The sequence below is a fragment of the Leptosomus discolor genome, unplaced genomic scaffold (genome assembly GCF_034619465.1).
Source record: "Leptosomus discolor isolate bLepDis1 unplaced genomic scaffold, bLepDis1.hap2 HAP2_SCAFFOLD_136, whole genome shotgun sequence".
NCBI lineage: Eukaryota > Metazoa > Chordata > Aves > Leptosomiformes > Leptosomidae > Leptosomus > Leptosomus discolor.
In genome coordinates, this window is record NW_028237760.1 from 166992 (window position 1) to 183023 (window position 16032).

Here is a 16032-nt window from a genome sequence, read left to right on the forward strand (position 1 = left end):
CCCGCGCCGTCCTGCGCCGCAGGAACCGCCAGATGCTCTTCATGGCCCCGTGGGAACGGGCACTGCACGGCCTCGCCTCCCCTCTCCCCGGGCAGCAGGGGCCGGCAGGACTCGGCGGGCGCTGCCGGGGACCGGCTGCGAGCGGCGGAGCCGAGCCCCGAGGATCGGCAGGGCACGGGCAGCTGCCTACGGGCTGAGCTCCACCGCCAGCACCAGCTCCACCAGTGACACCAGCACCAGCACCGCCGGCACCGGCAGCACCGCTTCCACCAGCTCCACCAGCAGCAACAGCACTGGCTGCACTGGCAGCACCAGCACCGCCAGAGCCACTGGCACAGCACCAGCAGCTCCAGCAGGTACGGTGTGTGCAGGGACTGTGCCAGCGCCCCAGGTCTAGTGGACCTGTGTGCTGACGTCATGAACGGCTGAGTGACATCATAAGGCTCTGGGGGCTGGGCGGGGCAGAGGCGCCCGCACGCTCAGAGCCTCTCTGCACACACACAGCCCACGGGGCCAAGGGGAAGCGACTGGTGTGCCCAGCCCCCCTGCGCATGGATTTGGGCACACGCTGCACCCCTGGGTGTGATGCTGGGTCTCCCCGCGCCCCTCAACGTGCCTTTCAGTGCGCCCAAAACCCCTGGGTGTGTGGGGGTGCCCTTTGGTACACCGTAGAGCCTTCTGTCTGTCTGCCAGAGGGCTACCCCAGGCCCCCAGGGTATATTTTGGGCTGCTCCGAGACCCTTGCTCGGCTTTTTGGGCTTCCCCTGCACGTCTCACTTAGCCTTTAGCTGCTCCTGCCGCCCGCGGCTGTGCTTTTCAGGGTGCCCCAGCCCCCCAGGTGTGAATTTCAGTGATCTCCACGGCAATTGCACTGCCATTCAGGACGATAAAGCCCCTAAGGACGCCTTTCTGAGCAGCCCAAGGCCCCGCGGTGTGCCTTTCGGGCTCCCCCAACTCCTTGCTGTGCCTTTGGCTGCATCTCCAGGCCCCGCTGTGTGCTTTCTCCTGCACCCCATCTCCCTTGCTGCACTTTCTCCTGCACCCCGTCTCCTTTGCTGTGCCTTTCACGACTCCTCCGTGTACCTGTCGGGGCAACCCGGTCACCATGACGTGCCGTTTGGGACAGTCCGGACCGCTCGGGCTTCCTTCTGGAGCACCCACAACCCCCTGGCTGCTGCCCTGGAGCCACCTCTGCTGAAGGCTGCCGGAGGCTGCAGTTCCCTGCTGTCGCTCTTCCTTCGTTTCCGCTGCGTCCCGTTGGGCTTGGGGGCAGACGGCCTCGAACGGTGTCGATGCTCCTGCTGGGTCTCCGGGGGCTCGCAGCTGCTTTGGTCATGATTCAAGGATTACACACAGCGGGTACCGTAATAAATCCTGTCTGGCAGACATCTTGGACTACAACAGACTGTCCTTGTTTCTAACTACGAACAGAGCATTGGTTAATGAAGACCTTCGGTCTGGGATTTTACAGGGGCGTGCTAGCAGCATTGGCAATAGAGATTGTATTTCGTATTTGATCATTTATTCCCTTTGAGACTTACTTTCCCAGCATAATCATTCGTCTCTCCTACTGCTATTCGCCAATTAGAATTCTTGCTCTTCAAGGCAAGGTGGGAAGAGCAAGGGGGTCGCTAAGCAGTAGCCCCAAATCCTCAATCTGGTGATGGCCGCAGCAGTGCCGCTCGCCAGCGCTCCCTGAAGTCTCCCGTGGGGCACTGGAGCTGGCCTGTCTACCCTCTGCGCTGCAGCAGGCCCGCACTAAGGCAGGAGGAGACGTGCTTGAAGGCCAGGCCCTGCCCCCTGCTGAAGCCCGGCCCTGCCAAGCTGCCCAGGAAAGCCCCGGGGGCAGGAGCCATCCTGGAGGCAGCAGGCTGGGGTCTCCCCCGGCGGGGCCGGCGCCAAGGGCCAGAGGGCAGCAGCCCGGCCCTGCCAAGAAGGGAGCCGAGAGCTGCCCACGAGGGACAAAGCCCAGGGGAACGCCAATCTCCTCAAGCCCTCCGCAGGCCCCTGGCACCCTCCCGGCGCCGCCCGGCCTGGCGGGTCGACTCCGGGGCGGGCCGGGGCCACAGAGCCCCGGCTGCGGGGCCGCCAGCCCCCGCCGCTGCCCGCCGGCAGGCAGGGAGGGCAGCCGAGGGAAGGCGCGTGCGCGCCCCGCCTCCCGCTGCCGCGGCCGCTGCCGGGAGAGGCGGCCGCGATGGCGGTGCTGGCGTCCAACCCCAACAACCCCGTGGTCTTCTTCGATGTCGCCATCGGCGGGCAGGTGGGCGAGGGCGCCGCCGCCCCGGCCCCGGCCCCGGCCCCGGCCCCGGCCCCTGGGGCTCTCGGGAGCCGCGCGGCGGGGCCGGGGGCCGCGGGTGCAGCGGGAGGGGCCGGCGGGGGTGCGGTGGGGTGTTGCGGGGGTGCAGCGGGAGGGCGGGGGGGGCTTGTTGGGGAGGGGAGGGGAGCGGCCAGGGGTGCAGGGCGGGGTCTTTTTGTTGGTGGTGCGGGAGGGGGTTGGCCGGGGTGCGGGGGGGGCTGTTGGGTCTCGTTGGGAGTGTAGGAGCGCAAGGGTGGGGGTGCGCTGGGAGGGGGCGGTCGCAGGGTCCGTCGTGGGGCTGTGAGGGGCGCAAGTGGTTGGAGGGGCGCGTCGGGGTTCAGCGGGGGCTGTGGGGTTGCAGGGGCGCGTGGGCAGGGGCTTGGGGCAGTGCTGCGGGGGAGGGGTGTGGAGGTGCAGGGCTGCATCGGGAGGGGGCTTGCAGGGCTGGGGTTGCAGCAGGAGGCTGACTTGGCGGGAGTTGCCTGGGTGCAGCGGTGGGGAGGCCGGTGGGTGCGAGTGGGGCCCAGAAGGCTCATGTGGCCGCCGTCTTGCCCAGGAGGTCGGCCGCATGAAGATGGAGCTGTTCGCCGACGTTGTCCCCAAAACGGCAGAGAACTTCAGGTGAGGAGCGGCCGGCGTTCCTGCGGCTCAGCCTGGAGCCGGCCTGCGAAGGGTTTTCGGTGCAGGAACGTCTCTGGTGGCAGAGTGACTGCCTGCCCCCGCGAACTGCTGCACCTGCTTTGCTCCTCTCTGCGTTGCCAGAGAGATGTGACGGTGCAGCATGCTGATCCCCGGGGGAGCCCGTCTGGCTGGAAGGTGAAGGCCTCCGGTCCCTCTCTGCTCCCTCGGTGGAGCTTCCGATAGGCCCGGTGCATCTATGAAGGGGGCTGCCTTAAGGTCACGGTAGGGCTCTCCTCGCCGCCCGGTTATTTTGCCACGGGCCGACGGATGTGCCTCACGCTCTGCTCTCTTTTTTGTTTTCCAGGCAGTTTTGTACGGGGGAATTCAGGTGAGTGGGTTCTAGTGGGTCTTTTTAAGTAGGCTACTGCGAGAAAGAGGGCTGGGCAAGTAGGAAGAAGGGTCACTTGGGATTTTCTCTCACTGTCCCAGTACAAAAGGAAAGAGGGAGAGAAACCTGCTGGGATGAAGTTGTGCCGGGCTCGTCGGTGAGTCGCGGAGGTGGCAGACTTTGCCATTTGGGCATGACTGTGTTCGTGCTCAGGTCGCTCTAGAACGGCCTGTCTGCAACTTGCAGCCGCCCGTGCTGCAGCTTGCCGCGGGATCCCGTCAAGGTGATGGTGTGGAGGTTGTAGGGAACGACGTCAGTTCATGTGCAGGGCCCACCGGAGGTTTCCCTGTGCCTCCGAGAGCACCAGCTGAGAGCCAGGCTGCAGCGCTTGGTTGTGTATCAAGGCAGCTGCTGAGGTACAGGGCAGCCCTTTGGGGCTCCGGATCCCTGGGAGGGTTTTGCGTGGGCTGTCCAGTGAGTCGCAGTGATGTTCCTGTTTATTTCCTTGCAGGAAAGATGGTGTCCCTGTGGGTTATAAAGGAAGCACTTTCCACAGGTAATTCCCCTGCTTTTGTTCAGGCACCTAAATAGCAGCCTGAGCCAGCTGGGGTTTTGAGACGCGCCTTCAAGGCGTTACTGGTCTGGGAGGCCTTTGTGGGTGGCAGCTAATTGTCCTTCTGTAGCTGTGGGGGATTTGGGGGCGCTGTCAGACGTGTACGCTGGGGTCACTGGGAGGGATCCCCCGTTCCTGGTGGGCCAGGTCAGAGATCATTTTCTGGCATCTGTCACCTAATCGCTGTCCCTGGTCGAAGAGCAGTGGCTCCCAAATCACCTGATAGCAACCAGTAGTTAATATTTGTGGTAGACTTGAGACTGTAGCGTTCGTAGGCCCTGATAACTTCCGTGGTGCTGCTGCGAGGCCAAACTCCTTTTTACCACGTAGTATTCTTCTTGAGGCATTTGTCTGCTGAGAACTAAGTATTCTTTTCCTTATTTAGGGTAATAAAGGATTTCATGATCCAAGGAGGTGACTTTGTAAACGTATGTACCTCTGTATTCCTTTGGGGCTTCTCCTGCGTGGTGTAATAGGCACTGTTTCCAAGGGTGCGTGCTGATTTGGGGGCTCTGTTGGCTCTCTTTTGAGGTCCCCAGTAGTCACTGGAGGTTTCCTTGTAGCTTTGCTGCCATCTCACTGCAGCAGGCTGTAATGTACTTGGAAAGGAATCGTGAGTCTTGTGTGCACATACCCTCTCCTCCCCCAAAGAGTTCCTCTCTAAAAAGCCCCGTGGCAGTACAGCTCGAGGCTTTTCAAATTGGCAAAGATTTTTTTTTTTTTACCCTGTTGTCCTTCCCCGCCTTCTCCTGTCCCCCCGAACAAGAAACCCTGCGAGTTTGCTTTGCGGAGAGAGACCTTAAGTAGAGAACCGAGAAGCATGTGGTGCAAGAGATCGTTTCTGTGCAATTTTGTCAGTGAATTGTGCCAAAAGAGGACAGAGTTTGTGCCGGCAGTGGTGGTCGTGCTCTGAGTTGGGGAGAAGCAGAGTGTGTGGGGAAGGCTGGAGGACCGCGGGGTCTCTTGGCTGTCCTAGGACCCAGTAAAATGATTTCATTTCTGGAAGTGTTTCAAAACGTGAGGGGGCGTGATGAAGCTTTTTTAATCCAAACTTCCTAAAACTTGGTTGTCTGAAAGTCACTGAGGGGAGTGACCGCACGGCGGGCGGCTCAGCCGCAGCAGACTTTAGGTGGTCGCTAATTGCGATGCTGCTGCGATGCCCCCGCGGGCTTTATTCCTTCCCCTGGAGCTGCTCAAGCATTAGGGCTTGCACCAGACATTGAATGTGTTGGCTCCTGGTGCGTATGGAGGGCAGGGGAGCATCCATTTGGGGCAGAGTTGAGCCCTGTCCTTTTGCGTGGGGCTTTTAAATTTGTGTTTTAATAAACTGAACCGTTGGGTAGCGCTGGCTCAGAACAAGCGCTGAGGCTGACGGGGCACCTCTGTCACCCAGGGAGACGGCACCGGAGTAGCCAGTATATACAGGGGTCCTTTTGCCGACGAAAACTTCAAGCTGAAACACTCTGCTCCTGGGCTGCTCTCTATGGTGAGTAGAAAACACTGCCGTTGTAAGACGGAAAAGCTTTAGGTACTTTCTCTGTGCCCTTTTCCTGGGTGTATCGGGTATTTGCCAGGCAACAGACATCTCCACCGCTGGACCCAAGGGCTGAAAGACCGGCTGTGTAAGTGCTCGTCAGAAGGCTGCTCGTGGGTTAATGCGTGGAGGAACAGCGAAGTCCCGATGATGATCCTGCAGCATCCTTTCTTTTCCCCCGTTGGAGGGCTGGGGCAGGCTTTGCTCGATGAGCTTTGAGAAGAGCTTGGTGGCTCTTGCGGTTTGTGTAGGGTGGCAAGCGGTGGGGTTTTCTTCCTCCCCGATGCTGTTACCGAGCACTGACCTCAGCAAGGGGGAGGCAAAGAGGTGGGGCGTTCCGAAGCCGTAGCAGCGTTCCCAGGGTGCCTTTGCTAACATAGGCTTCCTGTTCCACGCTGTAGGAAAAACTGCAAGCGTTGCCCGTTGCCTGGTAGGAACAGTACCCTGACTTTGGCCACAGACAGCAAGCGGAGCCGGTGCTGCAGCGTTCCTGTCCGCAGCTGCTTCTCGCCCAGCTCTTTCAGCTGCCCTGCCCTTAAAGCACTTGCTTAGAGCATTCGCCATGTGCATTAGTTACTCCTCCCGTTCCAAGCACGGCCCAGAAAGAGGTGTCACGACACAGCTAAGCGAGCAGTGTGCCGTGGCGTGGGACGAGGGATCCCGCGCTGGTCTCGGCAGCTTTGTGTGAAAGCGGCGTGGCTCCGGAGTCGCTCTGCCGGGCCAAGCCGTGGTCCCTCCCAGCTGGGTCCTTCCGCAGCTGGCTAGCGATAAGTAAAAATGCCACGGGACTGTGTCCCGTGCAGCCCTGCAGCTGCAAAACGTGCCCAGTTCACTTGCCGGCCCAGAAACGGGCTTTAGTATCTCCTGGGTGTCCAAAGAGCTTTGAAAAACCGGAATGGACTTAAGCGTGGCAGAGCCGTGTTCTTAGCAGAGCGCGCACGCTCCGGGTGCTGCGCTCAGGCGTGAATTCAATTTGCCGTCCGCATCGCGCTGTTCCGTGAGCCCTGTGCCGCTGGGATCGTTGCCTTTCTCATCCTGGTCGTCAGAACAGACACGTTTGGGTTGGTTTGTCCTGAGGAAACCTTCCAACTAGCAGAAAGCTGCTTTTTTTTTTCTGCCCTGGTTTCTGTCTCTTCAGTTTTCCCCGGGACAATACTGCAGCCAGGAAGGACTCGCCACCAAAAAGTTTGGCCTTTTTTCAGGAGCGTGCCCTAGAGCCCAGATTTCAGCGCGATCTTGTGCTGAACGTGCCTGCGTAGAAGTACGGTGGGAAGTTGGTGAGAGCGGCATGACCAGACTGGGTGGCGTGCCGCGTCCCAGCCCGGGGTGCTCTCCTGCGGATGCGTATCTGCTGCCCGTGGTTTGTGTAGCCACAAGCTAAAAAGAAGCTAGGCTGGGTCTAGAGCAACAGCTTTTTCCTACGTGAGGCGCGTCTGCCTTCGGTTTTGGCAAGTCTTTGATTGTACACTGTTGGTATTTTGCCATTCTCCCCCCAGGCAAACAGTGGTCCCAGTACCAACGGCTGTCAGTTTTTCGTTACGTGCTCCAAATGTGACTGGTTGGATGGGAAACCCGTCGTGTTCGGTGAGTACCGGCAGCGGCAGCCTGGCGTCCCGGCTGAGGGACACTGCCTGTGGCGCAGCTGCTCGAAGAAACAGCCGGGGACTGCTTGTTCTTCGCCCCTCGCTTGTGGAGCACGTTTTAAGAGGGATCGTTTCCTTTGCCGGTTTAGAGCTCGGAAGCCAGCCCTGACGTGGCCAGTAGCTTTACACTGCACCAGACTTTCCAGCGGGAACAAAAGTGCATGTACCTGTGATGAGTGGCGGGGAGCAAAGGTAAATCCGGCCGTATTGAGATGGAAGAATTTTCTCATTCTAAGTAAAATCGTCGATGGGCTGTTGGTCATGAGAAAAATGGAAGTAAGTTGAATTTGCCCATTTCTCCGCGAACGTCCCCTTGGGCAAGTGGTACAGAGGATTGACAAGGGTGGTTCTGTTCTCTGCCGCTGTCTGTTTACAGGGTACCAGGGAACAGCAGCGTTGATAACTGGTATTACCGGTTGTCGTTGTTATAAAATGGCAGGAAAGGCGTTGAGGCAAATGCTGTGCTATAGATTGACTTTAGAAATGCTGTGCTGTCGTGGTTGCTGGTTGGTCTTTGAGCGGGGATTGTGTTCCTGTGGCTTTATGTGCGACGCTTTGCATTTGTTGGGGAAGCTGAATTGAAAAGCTGTTCCGTCAGCAACCCAGACGAGGGTGTGAAGCAGATCACTTCTGTGCCGTTGCCCGGGATTATTCCGTGGATGCTGAATGATCAGTTCTGCTGATCCGTGATCAGCGTGTTTGATAAGAAAAATGAAAGTCATCTCCTGAAGGGCTTCCAGCGTCGTGACTTGGTGTCTGAGTAGATGAGGAGATGTAACAAACAGCGGTGAGTTCGAGACGGGCGAAACTTAACTCCCTGGCCCGCGCCTGGCTAATGTGCGCAAGGGCCTCCACCCTCGGTCTGGGAAGCGGGGCGAGCACAGAGCTGACCCCCGTCCGGTGTTGAGAAAAGGTCCCGTGCAAGGAAGGGTACGGCGCGGTGTGATGCACGTGTTGCTGACCCTCTTTGCCAGGAGCACCGATGGCAGGGTTGCGGTGTGCCTGCCTTGTGCGTCACTGCAGCGAGGGGCGAGTTGAGGGAAATAAGTAAGAGACTCAGAAAGGAGCAGCTGAGTCCAGCAGAAGGAGAGGTTCAGAATGAGGGTTGCTGTGGGACTGTCTGGTGTTTGGATTCCGCAAAGGCCGTACAAAGGCAAGTTTGCTTCGCGTGTTGCAGCTGTAATTAGTAACTTTCAAGCTTTAGGCCAGAGCAGCCTCAAGCGACGTGATGCCTGCTGTATCTCAGGAGGAGCTCTCTGGCTTTAGCTCTGTGCCTTCCCTCCCCTTGGAGGGATCGGGGTCTGGTCTGTATCCCAAACCTCTGCCCGCAGAGAGAGTGCAGCAGCTTATGGCTGGATCCGTTGCCCAAATGCGTGATGGTGCTTCTGTGTGACTCGGAGCTGTGTCTGGATTTCCCAGTTCCTGATGCTGTAGGCATCTCTCTCTCAGCCGGTCTTGGAGTACCTGTCACTCGCGGGATTTGCCGAGCTTTTATGAGGTTTAACGCTATACGTTTGTCTGTCCTCAGAATGTGCCGACGGGTCCAAACAACAAACCCAAGCTGCCAGTTGTGATCTCCCAGTGCGGGGAAATGTAGAGCAGTGAAACAGAAATGGGGTAAGTGTGTCTTCGCAGGCCGCCAGTGCAATCAGCCTCTGGGCTGCTCTGCTCCTTTCCTTTTCTCTTGACTTAGTTTCGCAGTCCTTTGAGTCTGTAGAGAGCTGACTCAGCTCAGTGAAGCGCCAGCAAATCCCCACCGTTTTTGGCCTTCCATTCGATGATTTCCAGAGAGGTCTGGAATTGCCCACGAAGACACTTTGTCCCCGCTTCCATAACAGAGTCTTTCAGATCTGTGGCACTCCAGACTCTGGGGAGCTCCTCCTGCTTGATGAAGTGACAACAGGGGATGTAATTGTTCTTTCGTTTCCCTGGTACTTCTGGTGGCGTCGATAGGCTTTTGAAGAGAGGGACCACCTTGTTCCCAGGCTTTCTTGCAGATGGGCAGACCCGTGCTGATGGGTGGGGTCCCCTATAGGGCTGTCCTCAGGCCCAGGCTTGTTCATCATTTCTGCTTGGAGCACATGATCTCTGGCCAAGATCCAGCTTGAGACCGGCAGCTTTTCCCTTCTAGGGACGAGGCCGGTGCCACCTCGCTGACTTCCCAGCCAGGTTTTAGGAACTGCCTTTCTGCAGCCTGCTGCCTCTCAGCTGCTGGAGACAAGGAGGGCATCTGCCTTGCCCAGCTTCAGCCAGCTGAGTCAGTTACTTGTCCAGACCCTTTAAAATCAGCCGGGAGAAAGAGGCGCTGGTGGGTTTGGGTTCGGAGGCGGGTGCAGAGGCCCGGCATGGAGACCCAGGAGGACGCCCGCGTTCTCTGGCTCAGGGTGAGCTGATGCGTGCAGCAAGTAGCGCTCCCGTGAAAACCGCTGAGGCGGCACCCAGTGTCACTGCACGGTCTTGCTGTTGTAGGATGAGTCGGGAATGACCGTCCAGCGTTTCGGACCTGTTTCTTCTGCGTTTCAGCGTTCCTTTGCCGGTGCTTAGGCCTGTGCTGGCTCCATGCCGTTCCATCTCCAGCCGGTTCCCCCACTGCCCCAGTCCTCTCTGCAGGCCAGATCCGCGCTCTTGACGTTCTCCTGAAATTACTTCATCATTGGCATCTTACCTTTTTTGGGTTTTCTCTCATTTTGAAATGTAAATAAAGAATTTTGTTAAATATGCGTGCAGAGCGCATCAGTTGACGTGCTCGGGAAGAGATTCTTCTTCAGGTGAGGAGGACTGCAGAGTCTTCAGCAACGTGTGTTGTCCCTAGCTGGTTCAGCAGGGAGCTTCTACTGGGCGTGGTGGTGCGGGGCCCTGCTGCTGGGCGATTGCGAAATGGGCAAGAAGGGGTGAAGGGAGCATGGCAGAGCACGGCAGTGCCGTCCTACAGCAGCTCCTTTACTGGGCAGGTAAGTCGGGCTGCCTGGCAGAGAGGTTCTTGGCGTCTTGGGAACAGCCAGAGCCTTTCTACACGCAGCCTTGCTGAAGCAGAAGGAATTGGCGCGGCGCAGGCTTCATCCCCGTGAGTTTGCTGGGCTCTGGGGCGAGTCGTGTTGTAAACAAGCGTTTGTAAAACCTCCCCTGGCGCGTGGCGGCACGAGGCCGTCGGGCTGTCGTGTGGCACGGGCGTTAGAGGAATTTACCTGGGTGCGACGTGGGTGTTAGGGCAGGGCTTTGGGCTGGGAAGCCAAGAATGCTTATGCTTTAGGAGCAGAAATTGGGCCTCCTTATCCTGCACGGTTACCGAGGGCGCAGCTGAGGCTGCCGGTCGGTGGAAAAACTGACTTTCTCCTTCCAGAATTGGGTTGCAAGCTGACCTACCTGCTGGGGGACACGCAAGCGCCCCTCGGGGGGGCTGGGCTACGGCGTGAGTTTCCTCATCCGGCAGATGAAAACGTAAGGGAGCTGGGACAAAGCCTGTTCTGTCACCTGCAGGCGCTTCATACCGCCCGGGGACGTCCCGCCGCTCCTCGGGCAGCAGGAGTGTGTTGTGTGGGGCTGTCTTGGGGAGGTGCGGGCCGCGCCCTTTGCTTGGGCGTTACCCAGCGCGAGGTGGCAAGCGCTGATGTGCTGGAGGACAGATCCTGCAGGCGGGCTTTGGTGTGCTCTGTTGTCTCGGGGCTGTTTGAAGTCCTTGAAGCAGGCTCCGGCTGTCGGGATTTCCAGGTCTCCATTCCTGGGGCTGCACAGCTCCTGAAGTCACTCGTGCTCACTTCTGTCCAGCCCGAGGCATCTCGCCTGCTTGTACCTGCAGAATCCCAGGTGATGAAAGAAACACAAAGCACACCGTCCCTTTCCTCTGCAGCCCCGAGAACGCTTTCCAGAGGGGTCTCTCCTGTGGGAGGAGGGTTAAAGATTCCCAAGAGCGAGGAGCAAACTGGAAGCTGGTGACAGCTGTGAAATAGAGGTGACCAAAAAGAGAGAGGCTGGGCTGCCGGTGCTGCTCGGGAAATGTGTCCAGATGGCCCTTCCCTGGGGGGCTGCTGAGGCAGGAGCTTGGCTGCAGGCGGCTCGGGGGAGCTCTGCCTGCCAGCTGCAGTGCTGAGGTTTGCACTGCTGAGGCGGGTACCCAAATTCACTGTACTTTTTCCTGAGGGAAAGCAGCGTATTGCTGGCTCCAGGCTTGATCTGGGGAGTAAAGAGTGAATTTAGCATAGCTTAGTAGTGAGCAGCAATTAGCTAGCTAGACCCAGCACAGGATAAGGGAGCAGAAGCAGCCTTGAAATGTTTGAGACAGTAGGAAGAGCTTGGATGAGAAAGTACACGATGAAGAAGACTCTGAGCCTTCCTCCGAAAGTCCCCAAAGGACGACCACCAGATGACAGCACGCGCGCGCCAAGAGGAGGAAACGTGTTATAATACTTTCTGAGAAACAATTATAATATCCCCAGCTATTCTCGGAACTAATTGCAGACGCTCATGAATATGCATGTTTTGAGGTAATACATAGAGTTGTAGAATGTGACCCGTGTGCCAGCTAGGAGGAGCGACCCCCCCTTGCACCCAGCGCCGTGCTAAACAGACCTGCTTTGGAACTCTCTGCGAGTTAGAGAGTTTGTCTCCACGCTTCAGGGGCAGCAGCTCTTTCTCAGCCTGATGCATGTGTTTCTGTCACTGCGATCAGCTAGTCTCGCTTCCCGCGTAGCAGGGGTCACAGAGCTTCCCCAAATGAACATCCTCGCAGGCTTCATCACCGAGATTTGAAGGTGTCTCCACAATTTCCTCCCCTAGGGTCCCTTGCATGGTGGATTCCCTATTTGCCATTGTATTTTAAGGCTTGTTTTTCTCTGGACTTCCTGAGCATCGTCCAGTTTTGATATCCTTCTGGTTTCAAGGTCACGGTCCCGATGCAGATCCCTTGCGGGACTGTATGACTGTTGGAAAGCTCTTTCCTTCGTTAGCCGACTTGGAGATCTCCTGGAACCGTAAGTGACCAAGATAGCTTGACAAGGCCTATGGCCATACCCCCCCATCGGTTCTTGCGATGGGCTGACCTTGGCCCCAGTCCCCCCCTGGCCGTGGTGTAACGTGGGAAGCTGGGTCCCTGGCTTCCAGTTTTCACGCTAGGATGGGGGAATGGGCAGTCCTTTGGGGGTGATGTTGCAAGGGCTGATGCCGAGGGGATACGCCTTGGTCGGAAAGGTGGTGGAGTGATGGGTCAGCTCCCAGATACCTTCTTGGTGGTTGCCGGTGAGTGAGGTTTGTCTCCTCTTCTGAGGGAGGAGTGACGTAGGCAAGGGCAGGGCTAGGAATCTGTGACCGGCAAGCCCATTTTTCAAGTGCCCGAGGAAAGTGACTTGGTGGACAAGAAGGCTGGGTTTCCCCCGGACCTTGCCCCTGGGGAATTCAGCAGAGCTCTTGGATCTCTCTGAGCCCACGTAAGGTGAAGACGTAGGGGATGGAGGCAAAGAGGAGGTGAAATGAAAGGTGATCCTTAGAGAAGGGCTCAGGGGAAGGGAGGGCAGCTGCCCCCCAGTCTCTCCCCCTCCCTCTGGCAGAGAAGCTCCCCTGGGCAGGAAGGATGGGATGCTGAGGAAAAGGCTCATTAAAGACAAGGCTGCGAAGAGCCCTCTGGCCCGGGGCTGCAGCCTGGCTCCGAAACGGCTCCAGCAGGAGGCATTTCTTTCTGGGAGGAACTGCCCGGGCAGGTGAAAGCAAAGGAGCTCCTGGGGGCGCAGCGCAAGCGCAGGCAGAGGGAGCCGAGCCTGGGCCCTGCATCTGCAGCGTGGAGGGGCCGAGGGGCACCTCAGCCAGGTCCCAAACTGCCGTGGGCAAAGCGCAGACCCTTTGCCCTCCTCCCCGCGAGGGCTGGCACGGGGCTCGGGACCTCTGCGCGCTGCCCGCCCCCTGGGGCGGGGGGTTAGACCCGGTCCCCCACCCGGCTTCAAGCGCCAAGCGGGGCGCTTGGGCCCGTCCGCTCCCCGCCAGCGCAGCCCCCCCCCCGCCGCCGTTCTCCGGGGGCTGATGGCGATGCTTTAACTGCACTCAGGACGTGTCTGAGGCAGCTCCGCCACGTCCCCCCCCCCGGCCTCCCCGCCCCGCCCCGCCCCGCCCCGCCGCGGGGATTAACGCTGCCGGGCTCCCGCCTGCTGACTCCCGCTTCTCTCCCGGCAGCCGGGAGCGCCGGGGCTGCACCCAGCCCTGGGAGCGGGGCCGCAGGCGGGGGCCGCCCGCGCGGCCGCTCTGCCCCGTGGCTCCAGGGCTGTGGTTGGGATTGCCCCCGGCTGGGGAAGGGGCCTTGAGGCCCCTCCGTCACTCCTAGCGAGCGTTCAGGATCTCCCCTCTTTGCTCCTCTGGATGTCCAGGTCCCCTCCTTGCTGCTGTGCCTATTCCATTTCCCTCGCCCCCTCCATCTCCCTTCTGGCCCCTGGACCCGTCATCCTTGCGCTCGGAGCCCCTCCTTTTGCCCCCCATCTTCCTTCTCCGCACGTTCTCGTCCCCTCCCTCAGTGCTCGGGTACCTCCCGCTCCCCTCCGCAGGCTTGCACGAAGCAAAGTGGAAGGGGGAAGAGCAGGAGCAAAGGGGAACGACTGGGTCCGAGTACAGATAGAGGGGAGCACAGAAAAGTGGGCACGTGCTGGAAGGCAACTTCTCCCAGTTTCGTTTCCAAACCTTGTAATTTTGGACTGGACAAGGAACTGGGGTTCAGGGGGAGATCCGGTGGCTTCACCCCCTTCCACCCCTCTTCCATTTTACGGAGTTTATCTACAAATGCCAGCCTCCGGGGGGATCTGGGGTGACGCACGCACACCCTGACGCTTGGGCGAGTTGCAAAAAAGCTGTCGAATCCTGTGGTTGAACTATATGACAGAAATCGCCAGGTCAGCCGATTTGGCGATTGCCCCAAGAGCCCAAAAGCCAAGATTTCACAAACCTCTTTCCCCGTGCAGCTGCGCCATCAGGGTGATTAGAAAAGGGAATCACTGTAGAATCTTCTGTCAGGTTAACATCCATCCCCTGTAATTCCTCCAAGCGGTCAGATGTAAAAGGAAAGAACTTCTGGTAAAGCACATGTAATTGAAATTTCAGTTTTGGAAAACTTTTGCTCTCCTAAGATAAAAGCAACAAGCAGTCAAACGACCGACCTGTTTTAACCCAGCTTTCAAATATTTCCCCGCTCTGACTACTAGGTAACAGGCATTGCACTTGGTAATCCAAACAATTCTGTACTGTCCAAATGTAGGCTGGTAGTAGAGGACTCTTCCTTGAACAATTCACAGACAGTAATGCTCTCCAAAACACGCCACTGTTAAAAACACTCCTATATTTACAAACGAGTGCTGATGCTCTGGCTCTCCTGCAGCTGGAGGCTGTGGTCTCTCCGGGCAAAGCTACGTTCAAGTACCCAATCTCAGAAGCTTGCGAGGGGGACAAGCCTGAGGATGAGTCTTGGCTTGCGGCTTCTCCTTCAGGCTTCACGTCTCGCGTGGCCTGCAGGGTGCTGAGAGAGCCTGGTGGTTCTCGTGATGGGGAGCTGAAAACAAAACAAAGTTCCTCTCCTGAGTCATTCTGCAAACTCCATCTGAGCCTCCGCCACCCGCACGGCCCCAACGCTCCTCCCAGCCTCTCTGTGAGGCAGCGCAGGGCGACAGTCGGTGCCTTTCGCTTGGACCAAGTCTGGGATACTCCTCCTCCAGCCAAGGAGCTGGCGGCCCTCATCTACCCCAGAGCCTCCTCAGACGGTCCGTCACCCTCCATGGCACCCGCAGGCCGTCACCGAGTCCACTGGGCTGGGTCTCCAGCAGGCAGGGAGCGGAGCTGCAGAGCCCCTCTGCCTTCCCTTGCCCATCTGGCGCGGATCGTGGGGATCCCGGCTACACCAGCAGAGAAACAGCTCGAGCTCCCTCCTGCCCCATAGCCTGGGACGTGAGTCACGCAGTCCTGGGCAGCAGCGGTCCTCTACGGCTCATCACCTCTTGTGTGAAGACACGCTTCCAAAAAGCCTGGGCACCAAGCTGATCTCTAAATCCCACCGTGGGCCCCGACAGAGTTTGAAAATGTCACTCCTCCGTCCCATTAGCTTCAGTCTTTAAACACAGTCTTTAGAAACGGAGTCAGCCGCCAGCACGGCATCTCCCCGGCTGAGGAGGACCCGTCTGTGCGGCAGCTCACCTCGCTCCAGTCGGTCTTGGCTGGCAGCTCCGTCTGGGTCTTGGCCAGCGACGTCTCCGTCCCCCAAATGCTGGAGCTGCTGCTGCAGCTCCTCCACCTGCTGCTCCAGGGGCTTCCTAAAAGCACGTTGGGCTGACAGTGAGACACTGACGTGGAGGCCTGCCTCCGTGAATTTAAGGCTGGCTGGGATCTAAACCCAACACCACGCTGCTCTGCACCTGCCCTGGGCAACAGCGAGGGCAGAAAGAAATCAGGACGTCCTGGCTGTCCCCACCTCCCAGTGGCACGTGAAAGGTGCGTGCTGTGTCCGGGATCCTCAATGCCAGCGGCACAAGAAAGGGCCCTGCCGGCAGCTGGAGGGTAAACCAAATCACTGGGCTGGCAGGAGGGGCCACTCACCTTCTGAGGCAGCTGAAGCCTCCAAAGCTCTTTCAAATCTGACACAGAGGGGATGTGGGGAGCTCTGCCAGGGACACTGGCAGGTCCAAAGGACACAAAGGAGGTAAAACCCGTGCTGCCCTGACTCCTTGAGCCCGCCTAGGGCCAGCCGTGGAGCTGCAGCAGGGAGCTGCAGGCTGGCCCAGCAGCATTTGCTGGCACACGCCTCCCCTCCGCACCCAGCACAGCCCTTCCCCAGCTCTGGGTACCTGTTCAGCCGCTCCTCGTGAAGTTCTTGCTGCGCACAAGCTTCATTTGCTCGGGTCCCCTTCAGTTCGCCCTCCAGAAGTTTCTTGTCTGAAACATGGGCCTCTGCCAGCAGGAGTTGGTGTTCTGAATCCTTTA

At 58.7% G+C, this 16032-nt stretch overlaps 1 protein-coding gene across 2 annotated transcripts; it reads left to right on the forward strand.

Annotated features, from left to right (window-relative positions):
- Positions 1-2181: 2181 nt before the first annotated feature.
- Positions 2182-9571, forward strand: LOC147413059 (peptidyl-prolyl cis-trans isomerase H-like). Of its 2 annotated transcripts, XM_086480738.1 has the most exons (10): positions 2182-2260; positions 2853-2917; positions 3282-3305; positions 3817-3861; positions 4304-4346; positions 5312-5404; positions 6949-7040; positions 7332-7371; positions 8624-8712; positions 9227-9571. In XM_086480738.1, the coding sequence occupies exons 1-9, from the start codon at positions 2195-2197 to the stop codon at positions 8690-8692; spliced, it is 537 nt and encodes a 178-aa protein (XP_086336864.1). In that variant the 5' UTR covers positions 2182-2194; the 3' UTR covers positions 8693-8712; positions 9227-9571. The 2 variants fall into 2 exon arrangements, with proteins under 2 accessions (XP_086336864.1, XP_086336863.1); XM_086480737.1 differs by lacking the exons at positions 2182-2260; positions 2853-2917; positions 6949-7040; positions 7332-7371; positions 9227-9571 and adding exons at positions 3407-3462; positions 3552-3721; positions 7185-7287 and having other exon boundaries at positions 3022-3305; positions 8624-8661.
- The last annotated feature ends 6461 nt before the right edge of the window (positions 9572-16032 follow it).

Bases quoted from the DNA above. Each gene is read 5' to 3' on its own strand.
- LOC147413059 (XM_086480737.1), top strand. From the start codon at position 3,245: ATGTGCCTCACGCTCTGCTCTCTTTTTTGTTTTCCAGGCAGTTTTGTA. The intron at 3,463-3,551 runs GTGAGTCGCGGA...TGCAACTTGCAG, and splicing joins AAGTTGTGCCGGGCTCGTCG to CCGCCCGTGCTGCAGCTTGC. The intron at 3,862-4,303 runs GTAATTCCCCTG...TTCCTTATTTAG, and splicing joins AAAGGAAGCACTTTCCACAG to GGTAATAAAGGATTTCATGA.